This window comes from Ictidomys tridecemlineatus, chromosome 12 (genome assembly GCF_052094955.1).
Source record: "Ictidomys tridecemlineatus isolate mIctTri1 chromosome 12, mIctTri1.hap1, whole genome shotgun sequence".
NCBI lineage: Eukaryota > Metazoa > Chordata > Mammalia > Rodentia > Sciuridae > Ictidomys > Ictidomys tridecemlineatus.
The window spans coordinates 80,529,902-80,557,488 of NC_135488.1; the positions used below are offsets into that span (position 1 = coordinate 80,529,902).

General features: G+C 38.4%; 1 protein-coding gene across 40 annotated transcripts in view; it reads left to right on the forward strand.

The window, feature by feature from the left end:
• The first annotated feature begins 277 nt into the window (after positions 1–277).
• Nrxn1 (neurexin 1) overlaps positions 278–27,587 on the forward strand; it is a 1,065,676-nt gene continuing 1,038,366 nt past the window's right edge. For 32 of the 40 annotated variants that reach the window (XM_078029188.1, XM_078029204.1, XM_078029187.1 and 29 more), the window contains exons 1-2: positions 1,358–1,544; positions 4,425–6,111. In XM_078029188.1, the coding sequence (XP_077885314.1) occupies positions 5,340–6,111 (772 nt within the window). In that variant the 5' untranslated portion in view covers positions 1,358–1,544; positions 4,425–5,339. Of the gene's footprint in view, positions 496–1,356; positions 1,545–4,424; positions 6,112–27,587 lie in introns of those variants that run through there. The other 8 variants (XM_078029182.1, XM_078029185.1, XM_078029198.1 and 5 more) reach the window with 2 other exon arrangements.

Below are 27,587 nucleotides of genomic sequence, written 5' to 3' on the forward strand. Positions count from 1 at the left end.
TAGGGCCTGGAGGCAGAAAATTGTCTTAGCTTATAGCATTTGAGACTGAGGCCATTAGGTTTGTGATGTGGAAATAAAAACATCTGCTGTTTCTGCTCCAAAACTAACCGGGCGGTAGAAATATAACAGGGATAGGAATTTAAATGTCCATAGGACCAACACCATATTTTAAAGCCATAGACTCCAGACTTCTCTCTACCTTCTAATCTGCAAACTCCCTTGGAGTTAACTCCTTTCTCTCCAGATCCAGCAATGCCTACTGGGCATGCCCAGTTTTACAGTGAAAGCCTCGCACTGAGTTTCACTTTCTCCAGGTTTTACCGACCGCAAAAGGAAGGAGACAGAGGGAAGAGTTAAACAGGTAGAGAACTTGGTTCAGCTCAGGATGTCCACGACCAAGGAAGAGCACGGAAAGCTGGAGGATCACCGGAGGTTGCAGCGAAAAGCACCTTGTCAGACACCGGAGTCTGGTCTCCAAGTTGGCGCGTAAGCCTGGTGGGTCTCTCTTACATATTTTCTGGCACCGCTTAGGCAGATGATGAAGATGATCTAGTGTGATCACGAAGGCCAAGGCCACAGTAAGGGGTGGGGCAGGAACACTGGATCTTGGAGAACGCTAGTGCCTTTGAGAGTCCCGTCTGTCCCTGAATTCCTCGAAGAGCTGCTAGGTTTTCAAGGGTTCCAAGCACGAGATCAAGGTGCACAATTAAAGCCAGGGTTCATCCACTCCTTGGCACCTTCTCTTTGGCTGCCAAGCCCTGTCCTGGCACCCTCTCAGGTACCCCCGCCCCAATCACGACGGAACCCCGGAGAAGTGGAATCTCCACAAGCTTTCCGTGGGTCTAACAGGGGCCTGGGCATGCTCAGTAAGCTACGTGGTTCTCTTGGTCGGTCTCTCTCTCTCTCTCTCTCTCTCTCTCTCTCTCTCTCTCTCTCTCTCTCTCTCTCTCTCTCTCTGTATGTGTGTGTCTCTGTCTCGGGTGGGGGAGGGAGGGTGGTGACAAGTTAGAAGCGCTTGCGGCAGGTCCCCGCCCCCAGGACCGGGCTCCCCCTGCAAAGGAAGATGCCAAGGTAGAAGCACCTCGCTCCGCAGCATCCAGACCTGGAGGGGCTGCTTCCGCCTGCCTAGCCCACCTAGTCCCCAGCCAGAAGACGGGCTCGCCGCTCTCCATGGTACTGCGGAGATCTCAGCTCCGCCCTTCTCTTTCAGAAGGACAGCACCCGGCGTCACGTAACCCAGCCTTCTCGGGCTCCACCACCGCCTCTTCCTTCCCAGCTTTTTCCCTCTCCTCCTCCTCCTCCTTTTCCTCCTCCTCCTCCTCCTCCTCCTCCTCCTCCTCCTCCTCCTCCTCCTCCTCCTCCTCCTCCTCCTCCTGCTCCCCTCCGTTGCATGTTCTCCCCTCCCGCACTCCTGGAGATAGACGCTCAAGCCTGACGCCTCTGAAAAGGCAGCAGCAGTCGCCTTATCCGTAGACCTCAGGAAATTCTCTTTGACCGATGCATGCTTCAGGCTGTGGCTGGAGCTAAGGGGAATAACCGGGCAGGTAAAGAAGCTCATTTGGGTTGGGGGGAGGGGATGGGGCGAGGCAAGCTGGAGAAGGATATCTTTCTCTGTTGTAACTGAGCCAGGATTTGCCACAAATACACAGGGAAGGATGGGTGGTGGGAGGGTGGAGGAGTGTAGATCTTGGTTGTTTGCATGAAGCCTTTTAAATGGTAAGAAGAAGATGAGATGGTGGGACTTGGGTAGTAACTTAAAGGCTAAATGCAGAGATTTATTACCAAAAGAAAGAAAAGAACAGGTCGGCTAGAAATCAAAGCACTAAAATAAATCTACATCTACAGCTATCCTTTCCTTCCTCACCCATCCACACTATGCCTCTTCTTAATTTGTGCAGTAGACTTCAGGCTCCAAGAAACTGCACTGGTGTTACAGATGGGGCTTAGAGACTGGGCGGGAAAGCCAGGGAGAATTTTGGGCATACGTTGGTTATTGAGGTACTTTCCAAAAGCCAGAGGCAAAAAGACAGGTACTTCTCAAAGATTTCAGGTTCTTTATGAGGATATATATTGAAGGGTGCATGGAAAGGGGTGTGTGTGTGTGTGTGTGTGTGTGTGTGTGTGTGTGTGTGTGAGAGAGAGAGAGAGAGAGAGAGAGAGAGAGAGAGAGAGAGAGAGAGAATTATAAACATATTAAAATAAATGCAACTGCAGCTGATGAGCATACTGTATTGATTCTTCCAGTGAGTTGGAAATGAATTTGATTCTAGAAACGAAAAGAAAAGATTAATGAGGCTGTTAGTCAGCTTTTGAATTAGAGCGCTTCTTGTTTTGGCTGCAGTAAGATTGTTTTTCAGTTCCTTTTATTTCAATCCTCTAATTTGTGAACTCATCAGGTCTTTCAGGCACCTAGAGAGAATCCTCTTTCTCCATATAAATACAGATGCTCTCTCACACACAATGAGCTTCCTCTAAGAACCGGGAGAGCCAGTTGACCTCCCTTGTGGTAGGAATATACATCTATTCCTCTAGCACAACCCCCCTTCTCCTCCATTCCTTAAAAAAAATTGTCAAGGTTTGTATTAGTGGAGGAGAGCAGGGAAAGGAAAAAGGTTATGTGTTTTACACCAAATCAATTAATAAAATAATCAGCTCCAACAGATTCTCTTTCTCTCTTACACACACACACACACACACACACACACACACTACAGACACACAAACACACATACACACACAAATGGCTTTCTAATACAAGTTTGAGGATGTATTCAAAGTACTACTTTTGACTGTGACGTTCTAGGTTTATTTTGCAAATTACTGAAAATTTAGCAAATTCTTGACTCCGTTTTTTAAAAAAATGAAAGTATGTTGAATAATATGCTATTATTCATGATTTTTTAAGAGCACCTTTCTTTGGGCTTGGCTCAGGAGTAGAAAAGATGTGACTGGTAATTGCTGATGATGTGGAATGTATCAGCCATAATAAATCAACTACTGAGATTTTTACTTCTTTTTTGCTCATGAGCAGTGTGTGTGTGTGCGTGTGTGTCTGTTGAAAGAGAGAGAACCAGTCATCTATTTCATCTGGGGAGGAACTTGAAGTGGGATCCCCTAGCTTGGTGGCTCTCAGCTGACACCTGTAGGGACTGTTCTGAACTGAAGAGAAATGTTCTTAGCTCCCTCCATGGAGGAGCAGCAGCACAATGCGGTGCCATAAATTACTGCTAGTTTCAGCTTGTAGGGAAAAAAAAGTGTTAATTGGATAGTGAGCTTCTGTGTCCAAGCAATAAATTTGGTGTGTGTGTGTGTGTGTGTGTGTGTGTGTGTGTGTCTGTGTGTGTATGTGTATGTGTGTATATGTGTTCCAGTGGGGATGGGGGAAAGTGGAGAAATAGTGAGAAGTGGTGAAGAAAAAAATATGTTTTTTGTATGACCAGATGATATATTTGTGTTATTTTCAAAATATAGGAATAATTTATTTTGCACCAAAAAAAAGACAGAAAAAAATTAGTATGTGTGCTTTATGTACCATTTCAAGAAGCTGTTAGATTAGAGTTGAATAAAGAGAAGAGATTTAATAGCATATTGAGTGATTCAAAGCTATGGTCTTAAATTCTAACATCCTGGAGCCATAGTAACTGAGGTGACATACATGCCAACTGCTGTTCTGACCACACCAATCCTAGGGCTGACAGCCAGATAATGACTTGAGGAGGAGTTAGATCACTACACTGTTAGGCAAAATATTAAATAACCATCTTTAGAGTAAAAATAATATAACATTTGACTCATAAATATTGCTAACAGTATATATCTGGCTCCAATTAGATATTTTCTCCTAAAACAGATAATTTCTTTAATAAAAAGAAAGAATATGTTTGTTTGAAATCTTAAAAGAGACTCCCAAGAAATCATCAATATTCCTACTCTGAGAGAAATAAAATGGTAAGAATGCTATACAAATCTAAGTTGGCAGCTTCCTGCCAACAATTTGATCTACCTTGTCTATAGTAAAATTTGCTATTTAATGCAATCTGAATAGGTTGTTGTAATTGTCCAGGTAACTAGCACAGAGTAAAAGAAGAAATCCTTTAAAAGGCCTTTTTTCACTTCTAATACATTGTAAGAATTACATTTTCTTTAAAAATAAAAAGATAACCATAATCACCTCTTTTTAAAACATGAGTTAGCTAATAAAACTTATAATAAACCACAAAGATATAATTGTTGTAAGACTGTGATATTAGCTATTGGGAAACACCAGGCCTTACTTGTAGGTCAGGACAAAAAAAAAAAAAAAAAAAAAAAAAACCTCTATCCAATAAGGTTAATTATTTGGCTTATATACTTGCTTTCTGAGTTGAATGCTTATTTGCATGATACTGTAATTGACCTTAGATCTTAATTTTAATTTTCTACAGATTTCTGGGTCCTTATAAAAGGACCATATAAGACCAAAATGCATCGCCATCACACAACCAATTGATATGCTGGCATCTTAGCTTGGCCTTGCTGAGGCGGAGGAAAAAGAAGAGGAGCTGTTGTAATTTCCACATCTAACAGCTTCTGGCTGTTTCACAACTTGTGGGTTTGAGGCCTGTTCTTGGGGAGGTTTAAAAGAGAATTGCAATCCAGCCTGGCAGGCCATGCACAAGGAATTTGGCTTAGGCTGCAGTGGTGCTGGAAGTCCTGATATGACAGAAGAAGCAGGTCTTTGAAGCTACTTTGGGGTTAATAAGTGGTGCCCTCAAGAGGTAAAGAATCCCCCTCTCCGTTCTGGTTTGGGACACTACATCTGGAAGGGAAACACTGAGGCAGACACAAGCATCCAAGGATATTGGTTCATTGCCTGCTTCTTGCGATTCCTTGAGAAAGGTGGGTGCTTCTCATTGACTGTAACTGCTTCCCTTTTGTCTGGGTACCACACTGGAGGTACCTGACATTTGGAGGAGTGAAGTATCTGTCAACACCATAGATGCCCTTAAACTAGATCACCTGCTGCAAATGGATCAGTGATTTTCCTTGATCTTCTGTTGACGCTTTTTTCAGAACGTTGCCTCCAAAGTGTATCCTCCCTTTGGTCTGGAAGTTCTGTTGCTGCCCTGTACCTCTGGGGTCTACGTTTTCCAGTCGGAAGGGGACTATAAGGAGAAAGGTAAGGGTTGTTGGAAGAGGAGAAGAAGAAAAAAAAGAGCTAGTGGAGGGCGCAACGCTCCCACTCGGGCCTATACCCTTGCCCTACTTGCCCTTGGGACCCTTATTTCTTCATCACGGTGTCCAGGACCATTTTGACCCTGTCGGCCCCGGCACCCCCCCGCCGCACCCCAGCCCCGAGCATGGGGACGGCGCTTCTCCAGCGCGGGGGTTGCTTTCTGCTGTGCCTCTCGCTGCTGCTCCTGGGCTGCTGGGCAGAGCTGGGCAGCGGGCTGGAGTTCCCGGGCGCTGAGGGCCAGTGGACGCGCTTCCCCAAGTGGAATGCCTGCTGCGAGAGCGAGATGAGCTTCCAGCTCAAGACGCGCAGCGCCCGCGGCCTGGTCCTCTACTTCGACGACGAGGGCTTCTGCGACTTTCTGGAGCTGATCCTCACCCGTGGTGGCCGCCTGCAGCTCAGCTTCTCCATTTTCTGTGCCGAGCCCGCCACGCTACTGGCCGACACTCCGGTCAACGACGGCGCCTGGCACCACGTGCGCATCCGTCGCCAATTCCGAAACACCACGCTCTTCATCGACCAGGTGGAGGCCAAGTGGGTGGAAGTGAAGTCCAAGCGCAGGGACATGACGGTGTTCAGTGGCCTCTTCGTGGGTGGACTGCCCCCGGAACTGCGGGCCGCGGCACTCAAGCTCACATTGGCCTCGGTGAGGGAGCGAGAGCCCTTCAAAGGGTGGATTCGCGACGTGAGGGTCAATTCCTCCCAGGCCCTGCCAGTGGACAGCGGGGAGGTGAAGCTGGACGATGAACCGCCCAACAGCGGCGGTGGGAGCCCGTGCGAGGCTGGCGAGGAGGGCGAGGGCGGGGTGTGCCTCAATGGAGGCGTGTGCTCTGTGGTGGACGACCAGGCGGTGTGCGACTGCTCGAGGACCGGCTTCCGTGGCAAGGACTGCAGCCAAGGTAAGGCCCAATGGCGACCCCCAGAAGCTGTGCTCATGTCAGGGCGCGGGGAGGTAGGGTGAGGCAGGTGGGACCGGGCTGGTGCATGGGGCCTTCCTTCTGTAAACCACAAGTGACAGTTCGCTTTGAGGTGAAGGCCTGATTCTGGAGGCCACTCTGCCTTATCAAGTCCACAGCACTTTTCCTTCACACCCTGTTAGTGGTTGAGCAGTCTCCCTCTGCCAGGTTCATTTGCCCTCTGGGAGTCCTCTGGATCAACCCTACTTCCATCCAAGAGGCAGGTAGAATGAGCTCTGTTTTCATTCCTGGGTTGCTTTGGCTAGCTGGTCTCTTTACTCGTAGGACCATTGCCTACCTGAATGACCAACCAGTGTTTGTCCCCTCTACAGCCACTAAATCTATAATACACAAACTTTGCCCGTAAGATGCAGACATGCATCCAAAAGACTGAGAAATGGTGAAAACAAAGTGCAGGAGAGGTTCCCCAGGGCCATGGTTGAGAATGCCCATGTGGATATTGTGGTAAAGCACAAGAGAGACAGAGAGTTCACAGGGCAGTGCCCCCCTGCCTTTTCAGATAGAGCGTAAAGATCAGCTCTTGGTTGTGGAAAAAGAGGAGGGGATGTGAAGATCTGCTTCACTAGCAGGAGGAGGGTTTTTGGCAATAATATTGGTTTCCATGGTTATCTCCAAGTCCAACATTTGTCATATTTAAGTCAAATTTTGTGATTTTCGTGGTTTCCTGAAGTGTGAGACAGGTCAGCTAATGTTTAGAAATGTTAGAGATTAAATAACATATTTCTTGATTAACAAATGCCTTAGGAAGAGAATAGAGAAATTTAGATGTAGCTGGATTGGGAAGCTTCTGCAGGCTAATAAACAGAGGATGCATGTGAGCAATTGCAAGAGATTTTCTAAGGATATTCAGCTAATGACATTTATCTGAGTATCCGAAGCCAAGTTGTAATTTCTGTGGTTCTTGGGGCTTGAAACAGTATGGAATTAAACAACAAAATCATACCTAAGTTTTTTTTTTTCTTTTTCCACCCCTTTTCAAATAAAATTTAGTTTTCTGGCTGTTTCTTCCATGTTGTTACATGACAATGACCAAGGAAAATATTCAAGATACAGACAGTGAAACCTATGAACAGAGTGAGTGAGTGATGTGAAAGGATAAAACATGGATGTATCGGTGGCTAAGCCAGAGAGAGGATGTCGGGATTTAAAGTAGATGGCTAGCTTATGGGTCAAATCAAGGCAATCAACACATGGATGAATGGCATTTGTGGCTGAAATGGGGGGAAAGGTGAATTATTAAATCTGATTTTGAAAGCTATAGGGACAAAAGCTTTATGTGTGCTTGTTTTATTGTGTAATGTCTTTGTTTTTCTTTCTTTTTTTCTTTTTTTGCTGACTTTGCTAAGGGGAACTAGCCTTTGTAAATCTTATTGAACTTGGCAGTTTTCTCACTTGACTTTAAGGGAAATGAAGACTTGATAAAATTTGCAATTGTTTAAACAGCAAAGGGAGTTAGTTAGAAATAAAAACAGCTTGTCTTTAGGAGTGTTCTGTAGTCCGGAGGAGATGGGTGAGGGTCAGTAAAGGGTTATTTTATTGTGCTCTGTCTTCATGTAGGTTTTTGTTTTAGGTATATTTTGGCGTAAGTAATTATAGATGACTGTGTATTCAATGGTCCATATTGCACTTTAGCTTTGCCAGTAAATTTCCATGGATTTAAGATCAGACTTTGGAGTTATGTTTTACAAAAATAAAACAGAACATTTTTTCTTCCGCCAAATCTAACTTAATTATAAATCATGAATAAGATAGCTTTGTTATGATGATTTTAGTAGTATTATTTGAAGTTTGCACACCTTTGCACTGATTAATAAAAACAAAAATGAATATTATTTTATGGAAAAATATTGCTCTAAGTATCCTAATGCCACTTTAAATGATAAAGAAGGCCATTTAATGAAATATAACTTTCTTTCTTAAGTTAGGAAACAAATATGACACAATGACAGCTTGTATTGTGTGGGAGGGTGTTTTAAATGAAATTTTTTTATTTTTCTATGCATTTTAATGTAGGGATCCAGGGATCATGCATAATCAGGAACAGTTAAGAGTAGGAAAAGCATGGAAAAAAAAAAGTAATGTTAAAGAGAAGCAGAATTAGATGTATTTGAAATGCATTTTATTTTGGAAAATGATAGTTCTTTCTATAAGATGAATAATTTGGAATTACCCACATGCACACTGGAACAATATAGTACCTGATACATAAGCAACCCAGGAGAGCAAATCCATTAGGATTGTTCTGGAGCATTGATTCGTTTGAAAATTTGATCTGAAAATAGAGTACAAAGATCACCACTAGTCTTAGAAGGAAAACAAAAGACTGGATTTGTTTGATTTTCACAGAAATGCAAGATGGAGTGATAAAGGCATAGTCTGTCTTCCCAGAAGGATTGACTCCATTTTGCTCATTTTCCCTGTTTCATGTGTGTCAAGTGACTATTGAATAATTAATTGACAGTGGATGCCTCTCCTAACACCGATCATGTATTGATGGCTAGGGATAGATTATTTCTATTCAATTGAAGTATAAACAACGCCCTGCCTCTAGCCAGTGTTTACACTGATTTTGCCACATTTTTTAAAAACTAACTTATAAAAACAAATATGCATTCATTAAAGAGAATTTAGAAAAAAACAGACCATCAAATATTAAAAACAAAATTTGCATTACCTCTGTCTCAAGTACAATTCCTTTTTAAACTTAGTAACAATGTGTATTATTATTTTAGCTGCTTTCCAATTTCAAATACAATAAGAACTGCTAAAAAGACAATAAGAATAGGATAAGGATGCTCTGTGTTTCTTCTCACCTTGACTTACAGAGCCTTGAAACAACTTGTGCACCCATGGGTTTCCCGATTGTTTTTATTGAATGAGTTCAGTTTCATTCTTGCTCTGTTTATTTGGGTCTAGCAAATTTTACTTATTTATCTATATATGCACTGATGGAGAGAAAACATGGGCATATGTGTCATAACCAGGTCTGTGTCAGAGTCTGGATGAGAGCATAAGCATTCTTATTCTCAAGCCGACATCATCATATCTGCTGAATAAGATTTTCAGTTCCTTTGACATCTTTTTCAGGCTCAGGTGTTATTCAAGAGAAAAACAATACATATAAAAATGGTTGTAGGAACAGAACCAATTTATATATCACTTATGTTCTTTGACCCTCAGAATCAGCCTCAGAACTCAACTGTCCAAAAATGTCATCTTTCCTGAGTGATGGATGCTTATGGGATACAGAGCTTTTTCAGTGAATCATACTCATCTAAGTGCTCCTACACCATTATTATTTAATAAGTTTCTACTTAAGAGTACTAGTAGTTTCCTAGTAGTTTGAAAGAATTAGTGAATTCCATGGCCATTCCTCTTAAAAATAAGAAAAAAAAGGATGACCAATAAGAAATTAAGCTATGTTTCTTATGATCTCTAGCTACAAGTCCCATGTGCTTTAGGGTCACAGATATTTAAATTTCATACTAGATTGTGAGTATCACTTTCTCTATTTAAATGGTCATAAGCACACATGATTGCTTAATATTACATGGCAGTGTGCTAAATGTCATTTAATAAAGTCCTTTTTATATGATTGTGACCAGATCCATCAACCATAGTCACTCATGCATTCATTTATTCATTTCTTTATTCAACACATATTGATTGAGTGTTTTGTATGAGCCAGAGTACTAGGTTCGGGTAATAGTGAGTAAATTAAGAAATAGTTCCTAACTTTATAGACTTAAGATTCCATTGAGAAAGAACTTTTTTTTTTAAAGAGAGAGAGAGAGAGAGAGAGAGAGAGAGAGAGAAGAGAGAGAGAGAGAGAGGGAGAGAGAGAGAGAGAGAGGGAGGGAGAGAGAGATTTTTATATTTATTTTTTAGTTTTCGGTGGACACAACATCTTTATTTTATTTTTATGTGGTGCTGAGGATTGAACCCAGCGCCCCATGCATGCCAGGCGAGCGCGCTCCCGCTTGAGCCACATCCCCAGCCCCAGGAGGAGCATTAAGTTAAAAAAAAAAAATACAAACTTAAAATGATGGTATGCATTTTGAAGAATTGCTGCACAGTAGTAAGAGAATTTAAAATAGTGTGCAGTGACCTAATACAAAAAGGTTTTTTTTGAGGTGTGATCATTCAGATTAAATCTGAAGTATGAGAAGTATTTGACCAGGTAAAGGTGAAGGAATATTAACTAGGTCAAGTCAGAGATATAGGAGATAGTACATCATGTTCATGCCACTGGGAGAAGGCCCCTGAGTATGAAGAGCTGATTCCATGCTCAAGAGAGGAGTGGGAGCAGGCCACGCAGGGGCTTTTGGACTATGTCAAGGATTTTGTCTTTACCATACAAATGATGGAAAAGGAATGCAGAGAGTAGTGTGAAATCTGGGGATGAGGGTGGCATTATCAAATTCATGTTTTAGTAATGGCACTCTGGCTACAGTGTAGAAAACAGATTGAAAGGGGGCCAGAGAAAAAGAGAAAACATTATTTTCTATTTGTCAGTCAACAACATTTGTTAAGCTCCCACCCACTGTCAACTGTAGATGGAATTAGAGGGGAAAGTAGAGGGAAAACAGAATAGTTTTTTTAAAAAAGAATCTTAAAAGGGAATACTTGTAATCAGGATTCTTGTTTTAAGGAATTTAGAATCTTCATTAGCTAGACTAGGTAAAGATATCTAAGGTCATTCATTGTTTGGGACATTTGTTTGTACCTGTTAAAAGCATTAGCTGAACTCTTTATGTGGAATGCCACGTGGCTTCTCTAGTGTGTACCTTTAGAGTCTGGAGGCTTCTAGAATCCAGTGGCAATACCATATTTTATTCTACTCCTTCATACAGTAAATTATACTTAATCTATCATTCTTTTAATAACATGTTGTCTGTGTGATGTAGCATTTTAAACTACTACAATAATAAAAAAAATAAATAGGTTTGCACAATCTTTGTAATTTTTGTGCTTATAATATTTTATTTTTTGTTTTAATTTAAGTAGTTATTGTATGAGTAGGTACTGGGCAAAAATGTTTCCAAAATTTTCCCAGAGTTTTATTTGAAGTCTGCCATTTTAGGAAGAGATGGATTACCTCTCTTGAAAAAGCTTTCAGTGGAACAAAGAACCCATCTATAGTTTGATCTTGAAACATCCCAAGAAGAAAAACTGAGTTACTATTCTAGACTTTCACGAATTATATGGGATATATTATTATAAGTTTTTTTTTTCCTCTGGGGCTGGGGTTGTGGCTCAGCAGTAGAGTACTTGCCTAGCATGTGTATGGGTTTGATTCTCAGCACCCCATAAAAATTAATAAATAAAATAAAGGTTTTATGTCCATCTACAAAATATATATATATATGTATATATTTATATATATGTACATGATTTTGTTTAAAAAAAAACAAAATATATTTAAAGATTTTGTTTATATAAGATTTCTATATACATAAAGATTTTGTTTTCCTATTTTGAGCAGCCATAGTAAAAGGTTAAATTATCTTTTGGCCAGATTTCCCGAAGATTATGAGTGCAAATATTCAAACTTTGTATTGTTAAGGCACTAATCCAAAATTCCAAATTATACTCACGGTCTTTTAGAGGAAAAGACAAAGAATTTATTCTGGCCAGGGCCAAGGGAGCAGAAAGCAGACAATTCTGTAGTCCAAGACACTGAATGCAGGTGGAGGGGCCATTTAAAGAAAAAAAAAAAAACACAAAGAAGAGACAAGTAGAGTCATAAGTACATTTTCAGAAATTTGCACCTCTTGTATCTACTCAGAAAGTAAGCTAGCACAAACTCTGTAGTTTAAAAGATACTGTGGTCAGGGTGCAAGTGGGTGGGGTGTCAACTTATCTCCAAGCAGGCTCTTACAAGAAGGGGAGCCAACTCCTCACGCAGAGTGAGATGTCTGAGCAGAATGGGGTCAGCCTGACTTAACTTTCAAATCAGCCAATCACAGTATTATTCAACTTTATCTGGAAGTTGGTGTATTAAGCAGGTGACTTTCTATAAAGCTCTTAGAGCAGCACTGAGCACACAGTCAGTTTTCTATATGTATCCTCTTTTTGTTTTTCATAATATTATAACCACCACTACTATCATGAATGATACCATTTTCTTTAAGAGTGCTTTCATACAAAATTCAAATTTGGCCCGTTTTCTTTCTCCTCTAAATTCTAACTTATGAACTGCCCGAAAGTTTCAACTTATAAAGAAATGAAGGAGCAAAGACAATTCTAGTATTGCTCAGATCAAGCCATGATTTGGGATATTTAAAAAATCATATTCTGAGAATTTTATGATTTACCACAAAGGCATTTACAAAAACTGCCTTTCACTTCTCATGTAATACCTGTATTTTATTCCAGTCCTGTATTTAAATAGTGAATTTTTTTTCTCATAGTAACTTATCTAAAGCAGCACTGGGGGGATGTAGCTCATTGGGGAACACTTAGGTTGCATGTGCAAGGCCCTGAGTTAAATCCCCAACACTAGAAAAAAAAAGTCTATCCTAAATTATTAGCTATCTGACATAGAAGTCTTTTAATAGCTATTATAATAATGCCTATATTCAATTTATCATTTTTCTTTGAGGCTCTCCTATAATTTGTTTACATGTATGCTGCAGACAGGTTAGCAGTATATTTGAGTTTTAAAAATTCAAGCAAGATATTCCTATGCTTGTTATATCCAGGTTAAGTTTTTTCAGCATCAAGTTATATATGTGACAGTGAAATCATGTTCCAATTTAGGATATCATTAAATGGAATGTAATAATTAAACTGATTATTAAAAAATAATTGTCCCAATTAACTATGGAAAAGACTGGAACTATATAATATTTCTGTTATTTTTAGCTGCATTGTGAGATAAGGAGTCTGGGAATCCCTAGTTCCTGAAAACAGTCATTGACTACTTTATACTTATTTCTCAGTATATGTTGGCTGCACTGATTGCAGTGTTAACTTCTATACATATTTATTGAAAATTAGGTCTTATCATAGAGAGTCAGGCTTTGTTTTATTATGTAGATAATACAATTACTAATAGAAGTTACTTCAGTGAAACTGTGATTTCAAAAAATGAACAAGCATATTTGATGCAATGCAGAATAAATTTTTAAATTAATTTTTTTCTTATCAAAAATATTATATAAAACCCATATATATATATGTGTGTGTGTGTGTGTGTGTGTGTGTGTGTGTGTGTGTATATATATATATATATATATTCTTTGTGTACTTCTTTATAATTTTATTGTTTAGCCCCTTTTATTCAGAAGTACAGGAATAAATATATTTACATAGTAAATGCTCCAATTAAGTTTTTAAAAAAATCTTTTTGGTCATTTGCTTTAGAATTCTCCATAAATTTCATGGCTTTCAGTGTTTCTATCTTAAGTGTGAATTCCCTGTATTATTTTTTACCTTTTGCGTTTAAACAGAACATGATTTGAGGTCTGAAGAACTAAATTCCAGATGTGAATCTGCCTCAAAAAAAAAATGTGAAAAGTAGGATAATATTACCAGTATTCTGACTGAATTGCCAGTATTTCATGTTGGAAAACCACCTAATCAGACTTCTAATTTATTAAATTCTGTTAACCCATCTCACATAGTGTTTGTGATTAAATAATTGTTTTACTCCGTCTTTTCACTGCTGTGACCAAAAGACTAGACAAAAACAATTTTAGAGGAGGATTAGTTTATTTGGGGATCATGGTTTCAGAGGTCTCAATCTTAGATGGCCTACTACATTGCTTTGTACCCCAGCTGAGGCACAGCATCATGGTGGAAGGGAAAAGGAAAAGCAGGTGGGGACATGGTACCAGGAAGGAAAGAGAGAGAGAGAGAGAGAGAGAGAGAGAGAGAGAGAGAGAGAGAGAGAGAGAGAAAGCGCCAGCAAATCAGGAACAAAATTTATACCCTAAAGGCATGATCCAGTGACCCAACTCCTCCAGCTCTAACCTTCCTGCCTACAGTTACCACCCAGTTAATCCCTATCTGATTTAGTGCACTGATTAGTTTGAGGTTCTCATAAGCCAGTCATTTTACCCCTAAACTTTCTTACATTGTCTCACACATAAGCTTTTGGAGGGCACTTAATATCCAGCCCACAACATTCTTCCACGAGCCCTCAAAAGCTAATGCCTATCTCACAATGTAAAATGCTTTTACTCCATTTAAAAGAATCTCCATAGTCTCAGCGGTTCTAGGATTGCTCATAAGTAGGAGTCCAAAGTCTCCTCCGAGACTCAAGGCAAACTCTCAGCCTGAGTCCCTATAAAAATCGAAAGTAAGCTAGATATATCCAATATGTAAAGGCACACAGTAAACATTTTCATCCCATAAGAAAGAAGGGATGGGACCAAAGACCAAAATCCAACTGGGCAAATAAGTCTTGTAGCTCTAATTGCAGCATCTGGGACACATAGCATCATGATGTTGTCTTTAAAGGGTTTATGTGGCTCCATCCTGTGGCGTTGCTGGTTGTTACCCATGTAGCCTCTTTCTTGGTTTGTTTCTGCTTGATTCCTGTAGCTTACTTGGCAGATGTACACATTACTGGCATTTCTTAATCTTGAAGGCTTCCTCTGTAGTTCAGGCTTCCTTCTCACATCTCCATGCATCATGGCTCTCAGGGGCTGCCTGAAGTGGCTCCGATCCTGTTGCACTTTGCCTAGCCTTCCAGGCTTCCTTTGAAATCTTGGTGTAAGTTTTAATGACCCCCTAACTCTTGCATCATGCAGTCCTGCAAAATTAGCTCCATGTGTTTTATGCCAAGGTCTGCCACCATCTTGAGCAGTAGTCAAACCTCCAGGGACTGTGGCTACAACAGCTGGTTTGGCTGAGCCTGGTGAAACTTCCTAGGACCCCTTAGCAGGCAGGGTGACCCACTGGTCTCTTCTCAAGGGAATTTGTTCCTTGATTCTTGAGCCTGAGATGAATGTGGTCTTGTCAATTCCTGAGATGACCTGAAACTATCTTTCCTATTGTCTCTGCTTAATTAGCATCTCTTTAGTGACTGTATCAGAACTTCCTTAGCAACAGTTTTACTTGCACTTTTCTGAATTTTTCAATTCCTTTTGCTCTGCTTTTTGCTCCTGATTATCACAGTAAACTTGGCTAAAACCCGTCAGCAATATCCCATTGCCTGAATTCTGTGTTGCTTAGAAATTTCTTTCACCGATTAAGAAGTCCAACATCTTTAAATTCAGCCTCTCAGTCTCAGGACATGGGCAAAATGTAGATGACCTCCTCCTCCTCCTCCTCCTCCTCCTCCTCCTCCTCTTCTTCTTGTTCTTTTTCTTCTTTTTAATATTTTTAGTTGTATCTTTAATTAGTTAGTTAGTTAATGTATGTATTTATTTTTTATGTGGTGCTGAGAATCAAACCCAGTGCCTCATATGTGCAAGCCCTCTACTACTGAGCCACAACCCCAGCCCCTGTAGACAACTTCTTAACCAGAACATAACATGAATGGCTTCCAATACAATTTCCAGTAGAGTTCTCCATTTCCTCTGAAACCTTGTGAGCCTAGTCTTTGGTTTTCACAGTCCTAACAGCGTTCTGGTCTTTTGAGCTCTCACGAGAATTGCCCATCAAGCTCCACTTAGAACCATCTGAACCTTTTCCAGCTTGCATCTCTAAACTTTTCAAAATTCCTCCCACAAATTCCAGAAGCTTCACAAGCTTCTGAACCACATGTCAAATTAATCACAACAATAATCCACTTCTTGGTACCAATTTCTGTGTTAGTCAGCTTTTTCACAGCTGTGACCAAAAGACCTGACAAGAACAATTGTAGTGGAGGAAAAGTTTATTTGGAACTTTTGGTTTCAGAGGCCTCAGCCTATACACAGTCTGTACACTGGTTCTATTGCTCTGAGCCTGAGGTGAAGCAGAACATCTTGGTAAAAGAGTGTGGAGGAAAGCAGCTTAGGGCATGATGATTAGGAAGGACAGAGGTGGAGGGAGGGAGGGAGGAAGAGAGAGAGACAGACAGACAGACAAACTGACTCTGACTCTCTTCACTTACCAGGGGCAAAATTTAAACCCCAGAGACATGCCCCACCCACCCACCTCCTCCAGCTACAATCTATCTTCCTACAGTTACCATCCAGTTAATCCTCATCAGGGGATTAATGCACTGATTAGCTCAGTGCTCTCATAACCCAATCATTTCACCTCTAAACTTTCTTGGATTGTCTCACATATTGACTTGAGGAGGACATCTAATATCTAACCCATGACAATAATAGATATAAAATCTTAGAATAGTTGAAAAATTGTAAAAAAAAATGTAATGGTAGCAGTGTAACTAACGGGCTGTGGGTGTGAAAATGTTGAATGTGTTTCAGTCTAATTTAGGATTATTTTAGATAATTTATGCCAATAATATGCATCAGGCTTGTTGGCATTTTTTTATTACACAGTGATAAAAGAGTATATAATAAGCTGAGTTTAGAGGACATTATTTCCCATATACTTCCTGGGTAAAATTTTTAAAAAAATTTTAGATATAGATGGACACAATGCCTTTATTTTTAGTTATTTATTTTTATGGGGTGCTGAGGATCGAACTCAGTGCCTCACACATGCTAGGCAAGCACTCTACCACTGAGCTACAATCCCAGCCCCCCGGTAAAATTTAAACAAAGAAGTAATTTATATGAGTAACATTTATATGATTTTATTTATGTGGAGTTTAAAAGAGGCAAAACTAACCTATAGTGATAGAGGTCACTTATCTTTTGATGCTTTTGACCAGAAAAGGACATAGAATGGGAACTTGGGCATGATTTAGGCAGTAATTACAGATGGATATATATTTGTAAAGATTTCCTGAACTATACACTTAAAATTTGTGTATTTTGTTGAGTATAAACTCTACTGTCACTTAAAAAAAAATCCTGAAATTTAAAATAATTGTTGCTCAATGAATACCAAAGAATTTAAAAAGTATATAAATGCTTACTTACAAAATAATCCTTAATGAAAATCTATTGTGAAAAATTGGGGGCAAAAATAATTAAATATTTGTAATACAAATACAAAGACCATCCTAGAGAGTGAGCGTATTTATATATAAATCAATTGAGGAGTAAAGAGAGTACTTTCTTTAAATCACGTGATACAACTTTTGAACTTAGATCCCATTTCCCAATTTCTCATGTGTTTATAATGTTTAGAAATAAAACATAGATTATTATTTTAGGTTTGCATCTCTTGAGCAAATACCTTACCAACACAATTAGGCAATGCAAGTTTTCCAGTTAGGACAACACACAGCTGCTGAAATTGTTAAGTAATTGAGTGATGAGTATGTTGAAAGGGTTCAATAAATGCTTGAATGAGTAATTGGATATCGGAAAAAACATTACTTGTTAGTCCAATCATAATTCTCATAACTCTCTAAATCTATAAATACACATGATTTCCCCCTAGAATATTACAAGTCAAATTATTTTAAAAAGTACACTGGGTGACTCTAATGGTGCCATAAATGCCTCTTAAGTTTCAGTACAATTTAAAAATCATTCTATTTAGAATCACAGTAGTTATTATAACTGCTATTTAGTTCTTAATGAGTGAAAGGAGTTTTAACACTGTGTCCATTCTGCCTTATTTATTCTACAACAGTCTTACTAGATAGGCTTTACGAAATTCCCATTTTCTGGATGAAAAAATTGTGGGTTAGTAAAGCTCACTTGTGATAAGTCCTGGAGCTAGTAAATGGCCAAGCTGAAATTTGAACCCAGATATGCCCAATATCTCAACAGGCAACTCTGTTCGTTGTATGACATCCCCTTGTGTGTTTCCCTTATCAAGCAGCTAAAGTATGCTGGGAATTTGTTCACTACTTGTCAATTCAGTGCTAATTTAAATGGCTGACTTTTTAAATAAAGTCTTTGGATTTGAGGCTTTTGACAAGACTCTTAAAAGTAGTGTCACTTCCTAATGTCATGATACTAAAGAAAAACAGCGTAGCTTGTCAGAATTCATCACAGTTTATTTCTGTAACACATTTATTTGCTTTCTTGGTTGACCTTCTATTTATATTATGCTTAATGGGTTGATTTTACTGGAACTAGAAGAAATAAAGCCCCACAAGAACAATGCAGTTACTTTTTGTCCTTTTGAGTGAAAAGATTTAATTTTCACAAAATAAGCAACATATAAAATTTACATTGATTTGAGATATCGGCAGATAAAATTATTGAAAATTGAAATCTGTGGGGGATTCAACACAAATGTCAAGACCTAATTCTGTCACATAAATAGACATTTACTCAGAGTTTGCTGAGTTATAACATGGTTCCTCTGAAGATACAGATGACAGTATACAGTGGGCACTTAATTGAAATTACATAATGAGAAAATAGTGCTTCTTTTGTATAAGTTTGCCTTCCCAACTCATTGCCTAAAATTGAATTTAGACGTTAGTTCTTGGAATTAAAAAGATGTATTCCCTGTGCTGTTTCTGGTATATATGAGAAACTATTATTAGAAAGAAGTGGGAGGAGAACAAGTTTGACCTGGCAAGTCAAATTGCTGACCTGGACTCTTATCTAGTTACCTGTACTCAAAACTATCTGGACTGTAATTAGAGCTATAGCAAACACCACATTACGGGAACAAATGCTACTTCATGTAGCACTTTCTTACTCTGGTTCCTAGCTGGTGGTGCAAAAGTTAGAAGAGGAGATGCCAAAAAGAATAGTTGCTTCTATAGCATCCTGACATCAGGATGTCTATGTTTAACTGTAGACGTAATGAATTCACAACGGAAGCAGCACTGATCAGAACTCACAAGGTGCTGTTGTTCATGACCTAACAATACCTGACCCTGTTTGTGGAAACAGCTAAGCTTAAGTGTTACTCAGATATTGCTCAATTCAGCAGAATGAACCGCCCCAGTCCAGCAGAGGCAAGGAAATTAAAGACTCATGTTTTTCTTCTAAGTAATGATGTCTCTCTATAATTAAGCATACCTGGTCTCTCCTCAGGGATATAGCTGGCATGGCAGCATATAACTATAGCTGCTGTATGGAAGATACCACTTTTTAGCTTAAGCTGTTTTATTTCAGCACAAAATGGTTTTTTCCCCCTTGAAAATAGTGTAATTATTTGCTTATCTGAAATTTATTTAAAATTATATGGGCTATTTTACATATGAACTATTTAATTTATTGAATTGAAAACATAATAACAGAAAGTTCTATACAATATATTTAAAAAAAATTTTTAGTTGTTGATGGACCTTTATTTTATTCATTTTTATTTATATGTGGTGCTGAGGATTGAACCCAATGCCTCACACATGCTAGGTAAACACTCTGCCATTAAGCCACAACCCCAGCCCTTCTGTATTATATTTTATTCCCCAAATGCAGTAAATTGTGTAATAGGAAACACTTTAAATGTGTATTTAAAAACATGGGCCAACTTTTTGTGAAATAAAGTATTCAGATATTTAAAAACAATGAGACATTTATGTTGCTACATATGTTGACATATGTAAACACACAGAAATATACCCAAACAGATGACAGGTAAAAGAAAATGTTATAATTCAAGCAAAGAGGGATTTAAAATCTTAGATCATGTTAAAGTCCTCAAAACTGTATATTAGTTAAAATGTCATTATAATATCTTGATAACTTAAAATAGTCTACACAATATTTCTTTTTCTACACATGACCCTAGAATACCAAAAGGTCTGTCTTTAAATACATTCTTTCTTATGATCAGATTATAGTGTTTTCACATTACTATTTTTGATACCAGGATTGAATGAAGGACCTTTTGCATTCTGTGTAAGCACTCTACCACTGCTCTGCACCCTAATTATTATTTTTTTAATTATTATTATTATTTTGAGACAGGGTCTTACTAAGTTGCCCAGGCTATCCTTGAACTTGCAATCCTCCTGCCCCAGCCTACCTATTACAGGACTGGGGCCACCATACCAGCCTTCAGTATTTTCAGATAATTGATTAACTCATTCCAATGGTTCCTAAGAGCTGTGTGAAAAAGAAACAATGAAAAACAGATGAAAAGAGTTTAAATAATATTAATGTTTGAAATCTTAAAAAATTTTGTTCATAAGAAAACTAAGGAGTTAAATTTACTTACCTCTTTATGAGTTCAAAATCAGCTAAGACCACTGTAAGAGCATTTTTAAACAGCCTTCTTGTAAAATACTAATTTCACAGAAACCTGCATTACCAGAATAGTTAGGGTATCTGTAAGAGTTTTGTTGTTTACATCTAATTGAGTTGATTTCTGTCACGGAAGTACATGCAATAGTTGTAGTTTCAGAAATGAGAATCCTTCTTCATCTGGAATGGTGTCCCTCTGCAACCCTTAGCCAAGAGCTGTGTACTTCCTAGAGGGCACTGGAAGTAAAAGAGAATGGTAGCCACCTCTCCATTCCCTGACCAAGGCATTATTCATCCTGGTCACAATCCTTAGTTTTCTGACACAAACTTTTGCACTTTGTTCTAAACAGAGACAACAGAGATTTGCATTGGGGCCAAATATACAGTCCACAGAGTGTCTCTGGCCTACAGGGAATGGAGAATGGAAGGACGCTCAGGCCTCAGGGAAGCTGGGAAGCTTGAGAAGTCTGATAATTCAGAAAATGAGACAGACAACTGGGAGAGAGGAACAAGAGTCAGGAGAAAAGAAGATATGAGGGGGGGGGAGGGTAAAACAAAAATGTATTAGAGAAAAGGAATATGGGGGAGGGGAAGGAGAGCTAGGAATAATAATCGAAACAGCTGGAATATTGAGAACTGGTTATTTAAAGTAAGGAAACAGCCGGTTGGTGCAGGAGAGGACTAGAACATGCATTTCTTAATTTCTAGCTCTGGTCTTGAACTGAAGTGGGGAGAGGGGCAAGGAAAAGGCAAGAAGAAACACATGATGGTTTATAATTCAGCCACATTAAAAGTAATCATCCTCTGTCTACTTTCTGGCATTCTGTCTTTGAAATTTTTCCTACTAACAACATGAACAATAAGAGCAAAATCTTAAATGCCATCACTTTGTGTTTGCCACTCTTTTAAGCATTTATCCATAGTAGTTTATTTAGTGCACCCCCACAGTCCAGCTAGGTAAGTGGTATATTTTGCCAGTGTTATAAATGAGGAAGTTAATGCCCAGAGTTAATTTTAAAATTTCCTGTGTTTACACCCTAGAAATTTGCAGGGCTGGCATTTGAAACCAAGGCCGTATGACTCCTGAGGCCATGCCCATAATTTATAATCCCTTCCTTTGAAAAAATAAATAAAGTAAAAAAAAAACTGTATATCTTCACACAGTTTCACAGATCAGAATTCTGTTGTGTTCCATGATGTCTGTATTAGCTAAGGCCATTTCATAATGTTTTTCTCAGAATTTCATTTAACTGTTTAATAACGTTTCCTAGGCAGAATTTCTTTAATTTAATGAAAATAATTTCTCTGCTGATATAAATTAATTTCTTGGTATACGTCCACCATGGAAATGAAATCCTTGGAGTTGATATCCCCTTGAATTATCTCTATCTGCCTATGAGTGCTGTCTTCACTGAGGGAAAAATGTTTCAGATTCCCCTTCTATGTGTTCCATCTTCTTCCTCTCAGACCTCCCTTCTCTCTTTATTTCCCCTGCTCTTACCTCCATTGGCAATTGTCCTCCCAAAGGCTACTTCCTGAGATGTACAACGATCGTCCAGAACTGTTCCTCTCCACAGACAGCAGCATTGTTACACCTCTGGTGATTGCCCCATCTTTCCTCTTGCCTTGCTTTGACTTGCTAATTTTCTATCATGTCCTGGAAAAATTGCATGGATGATGACTCCATAAAATTCTTAGTAGGTTGTTGTTACCCGGTGGCTTAAAAATTTCCTGTCACTACTGTCTGTCTTAGGCCGTCCAAATTGTGTGAGGGGAGGCATCTTGATGGTATTGCACTGGTGAACAGGAAAAGCAGGCCAGCCAAATATGAACTGACAGATGTATAAAAGAACTGGGACTAAGGAACACTGGCAGTGGTCGTCTGGTCCACAGAGGACCAAACAGTATAAACATATTTGAACAAGAGTGTTTTTGTTTAGGGTTAAGAAAAGCGAAAGATGCCCCTCCCTTGTAATTCAAGTGTAACTGTGACAAAAGTCAGCAGACATGGTGGGTGAGTCTCTATCCTTAAAGATACTTCACAGTAGCTGAGATAGACAACTGCCAGTCTTAAACGGCTGAAAGCTTTACTTTTTCTGATCCTAAGCCTTAAGCCTTCACTAAATAACAACTGAAACATATTTTCAGTTTTTTAGTTATGTAAATAATTGTCCTTTTTTGAAAACCTTTAACATGCAAGTCTCCTAAGTCTTGAGTTGGGAATAGCCTAAAAAATAAAAAAAAAAAACCACCCCATGTGCACACTCCCCCAAACTACCCCCTGACCAAAAAGAAAAAATAAATCCTATTTGAAGTGTCTGGAGTTATAATTCACAGATGCATTGCATCAAATGTGGCACCAACTGTTTCAGAGGACATGCCCATGAATTACATCTGCAACTGCCTTAACTTGCTGGCGTTGCACATTGGTGTCCCTGGAAAGCACTCTGGGCAGGCTTTCTGCCCACAAACTTCTGCTTGTCCTGAGCCAGCTGCCCCTGTCCTCTTTACACAAGGGGTTGCCCCAGTTTCATCTTTCCTTGTACCGGGTGGAGCTCGAGTTACAGCTTCTGCCTGTACCTCAGTCTCACCTTTGCCCTTCCTCCTGTTCACTCTGCTAGCTGTGTGGCTCCTCTCAGTACTGAGTCCACCTCCAGGAGGTGCCAGTTCCTCCCCTGGGGCTTATTGCAGCACATTTGAGTGACGTTTCTTACACACCCCCAATCCCTTTGTCCTTTTTCTTCTAGTAATTATTGCTTTGGGTGAAAGGGACTTTGACACTGGTATAAATTCTTTCTGGAGAAGGATGAAATAAGAAGACTAAAAAATCGTTTTGAGTTAAAAACAAAACAAAAAACAAAGCAATCACCAAAGTTCTCACAAAACTAAAACAAACAAACAAACAAACAACAAAAAAAAAACATACCACTTATTTCTGGTACACTCTGTCTTATTCTTGGTTTCCCAGTAAAATCGAATACACAAATACAGCTCATCTTTGATCCCTGTGTTGTTTACTCATGTATAATTCTAAAACTCCTTATAAAGAAGCCAGGACACACGAAATGATGAGGTGCTGGTTCTTGGGCAGTGTCTACCTCTCTGTCCCCAGTACTGAAAGACTGCAAGTTTGGCAACACAAATAAAGGGCTGAAACCCAAATACAAGTCTAAAAAAAGTCAGGCGTCAAAAATGGGAACAAAATTCCCTGTTAATCAGCATGTAAGGAGATCTATAATAGGATGCACACGTGTGCCCTCAGTGATATTCTTAATATATGTCCCCAGTCAAGCAAAAATGAGCTTTAGTTTTTTGAAAAATGCAAGTGCAGCAGTATGCCTATGAGGAGCGAGAAACATATGGATCCTTTTAAAAATTACAGTTAATGGATTGTTTTACACTCTTAATTAAGTCACCCTCATTACAAATTACTCTAATCACTGGATTCTTCCATATCAAAAGAAAACAGTTTGTAGTAAGCCATTAGAAGGTTATAGAGGCTGGGTAGAAAAAAGCATTGGATTAACAAATATTGAGTTTGTTTTTTGCATAAAATGTGAACACAAGGATAGTAAGGGAGCTTGACAGTGTGTTTATTAATTTATATACTTTGGTGAAGCACTACATTTTGGTCCATTATTGGCTTAAGAATTGAAAGGGGAAGGGCTGGCAAATAAAGGCATGAAATTAATAATGTAGTGGAATACATATTGTCACAGAGATAGGTATCTAACGCTACTAGGAGCCAGAAGATAAAAGGACTGATCATATGCTTCCAGTGTTCAAGTTACTGGATTCTATTGATATCATGCTCTTTTAGGTTTTTATAGTCACACATCAGGGTTATTATTAGAGTCTCCTTACTATTTCCTAATCCTAGGCATTGTTCTTCATCCCCCCATCCCCACCAAACCATTCCTCTATACTATTGGAGTGATCCTTTAAAAATAATATTTCTCCTTTGGCTAAAGGATAAAGCACATTTCTTTATAATGGTGGGTAGACACTTTAATAAATCAGCTTCTTCATCTGCCCATCCTCATTTGTTACCATTTTCTCCCAAGAGAAATCTTGTGACTTAAGCAAATTGTTATTGATATTGTGAATAATTTGCATTTACATGTCTTGGGGCCCTTTCTAATGTTATTCTTGCTGGAACTAATGCTTTCTGACCAATCTCTATTGAGTGAAATTCCACCATCACTCAAGACTCATCTATAAAGTGCTCTCTCTGGAGTGCTCCCTGATCCCCTCTTCCTGATCACCCCTGGCTCTCCCACAGGGTAGTGCTGGCTTTCGGTAGACCCTTGTTTTTGTACTCATTACATTTTATTATAGTTATTTATTATCCCCCACCTATTTCTTTACTTGGTTCTAAGTCCCCAGGGGAGCCCTTATGCCTATTATATATGTAAGAGCTAACAGAGTCTGGCCTACTGGTGGGAGCTCAATAAATGTTAATAAACCCAATTAACTTCAAGATATGAAGAAGTGGGAATATTAATGGTAAAGGTCAAACAAACAAAATAAGCCATTCTTTAAGGAGAAATTAAAGTAGCCCATAGGTATAGGAAAAGAAGTTTGATCTCAATAAGTTAAAAAGAAAAAGGTAAGTTAAAATGAGCTATTATATCTTGCCTAGCTGGTTGAGAAGACCGAGTCAGAACCATTATTGGCAGAAAGGTGGCAACAACATAGGCACTCCTGTGCCTTCGCACCCCTTGTGTGGAAATTACCTCAACTCTTTTGAAGGGTGATTGAATAATAGTTATGAAAATGTTAAGTGGATATAGTCTTTAACACAATAATTCCATTTTTAGAAATTTTATTTTTCAGAAATACTTGAGCAGGTCTCCAAATATATTAGAAACAACACTCATTGTATATTATACTTGGTTAAATTAGACCCTAGTAAGCCACATACAGTATCTTGTAACATGTTATGAATGAACTATACATGTATTAACCAATACAAAAATGTTTAAAATATATTTAGTGAATACAGAAAGCTAAATATATATATATATATATATATATATATATATATATATATATATATGCAACACACATATGCAAAAATGGGATTGTTTATGTACTTATGTAAAAATAGGTCAATAACATAAAGATCAGGCATTTCACTGTGTTCAAGGAAGAGAGTAAAGAAAAAGTCTCTGTATATTGTTGCAATAAGATATATTTGCTAATGTAAGATCATATTTAAAAAGGAAGTTGGTGACTTTCCATCTTGTGAGATTTGCTAGGAGAGTTTTGAAATGTCAAACCAATAGTCCTTTTCAGAAGATGAGACTCATTATATGATTTTCTAAGGATTTGTATTATCATGCTAGATTGAACATTGTGTTTTAGAAATAACAGAATGTTCATGTTGTCTGAACAGAATATGACACAAACCTTGCAGGCTATATTCTGAAAGAATATTAGAAAAAGGAGAATTATGAATTTAAATCCTGTATAATTCTAAGGAGTATCTTTTTAAACTTGGATACATTTGTCAGGTTTAATGATTTTTCTCTTGGTAATTAATGAAGAGATACTAACAAGATGCAGGGTCTGGAACCAGATCTAATCTTTCTTCTCAGTAGAGTGATTTGTAGTAATATTTCATTTATAGCATCTCTCCCTGTTGTCACCCAACTCTGTCCCCACTCAGTGAGATGCCTGAATAGGCTTTCACTGTGCCTCAAATTGGTTTCATAGTAGGGTATATTATTCTCGTAAAGTCTCCTTTCCCTAATGGAAATTCTAGAAACATTTGAGAAGCTCCAAATGACTGACAAAATTTTCCTGCTTTACTTTATATACATATATGTTATCAATAATTATGTAGTTGACTCTTTAATTCATCTAAATTTGTGCAGGCATAATGGAAACTGACAATGCAATTTTCCATTGAGTGTTGCAAAAGGATGACTAAGTGGAACAATTCACCTCCTTCTTATTCCTTTTGTACCGGTATCTTTTGCTATACCAGGATATCTATACTTTGAAAATAGCTCATCTATATTCATTCACCAATGCATACAAATTGATTTGCATGCTCATTTTGCAGTTTCCCAATATGCAATTGTTGCATAAAATTTTTCATAAGTAATCCCAAATGGCTCTTTTACCTCTTCCTTGAAAATTTAGCCGATGTGAGGCAAGTGCACATGAAATCCAGGTGCAGATAACATTAGATATCTATAGACAAAATGCACAGACATGAAGATGAAACTTAAATCTTGCCATTGGTCATAACTCCTAATTCATATCATGCTCTTCAGGGTCAGTTCCTTGAAATTACTAGGACAATATTGGAGTTAAGTGAAAAGAGTTTATTCATACTATCTAAGTTATTTACCAACTTATAATTTATATGGAAACAAATGAATTCACTAGCACAGTTAATTGATAGGTTCTAGTTTTTAAATTTCCACTATTTGCCTATGCTTTATTGTACCTTGGTTTCACCGTGTATCTGTTTTTTTTCTATTTTAAAAAACATCAATGTGATCTATCATAGCAGACAACTCTAATATTATTAATGATTAAAGATGATGTCTTAAAAAGTAGAAATATTTGAGTACAAGTTTTATACAAATAGCTAACAAAATTTTTGTGGCTATAAGTGTTTGTAAGGAGTCAAAATGCTTTAATTTGGGAACCTATTGTTTTGATGGCTTTTTACATCTCTTGAATATATCTTATACACAATCAAAATTACATATCATGAGAAGGAAAATTAATAATATATTTTTTAAATGCCCTGTGTAATAACGGGCAGGAAGAGAGATTGGTTTTTACTGATTGTCCACTGGCTGCTGTCATTATCATTCTTTCTGTGTATTTTTTTATTTAATTCAACAACCAAAAACTAGATTTGTTTAAATGTTTTCATTTTGCATTTAGGGAACCTAAGATCCAGAGAATCTAGAAAGCAAGGGGAAAAGTTGAACACAGGATTTATTTACCTCCATATCCTCTCTGTCTCCACTGTCACCACTTAGAGCTTTTGGATAGCTCTTGGCTCTGTGGAGTCACGTATACAAGGATCAAGAATGAACTCCTTATTTTTAGAGAGCATAATACCATTTGAGCCTCTCTCAAATTCCCCTATTTCTTTGATTTGGAGTCAAATTTGCTTTTAATTAATTCAAATTTTGTATTTTTTGATGTCTGATCTCTTACATGTATGTATGGATGTATTTTCCAACTGAATGATAT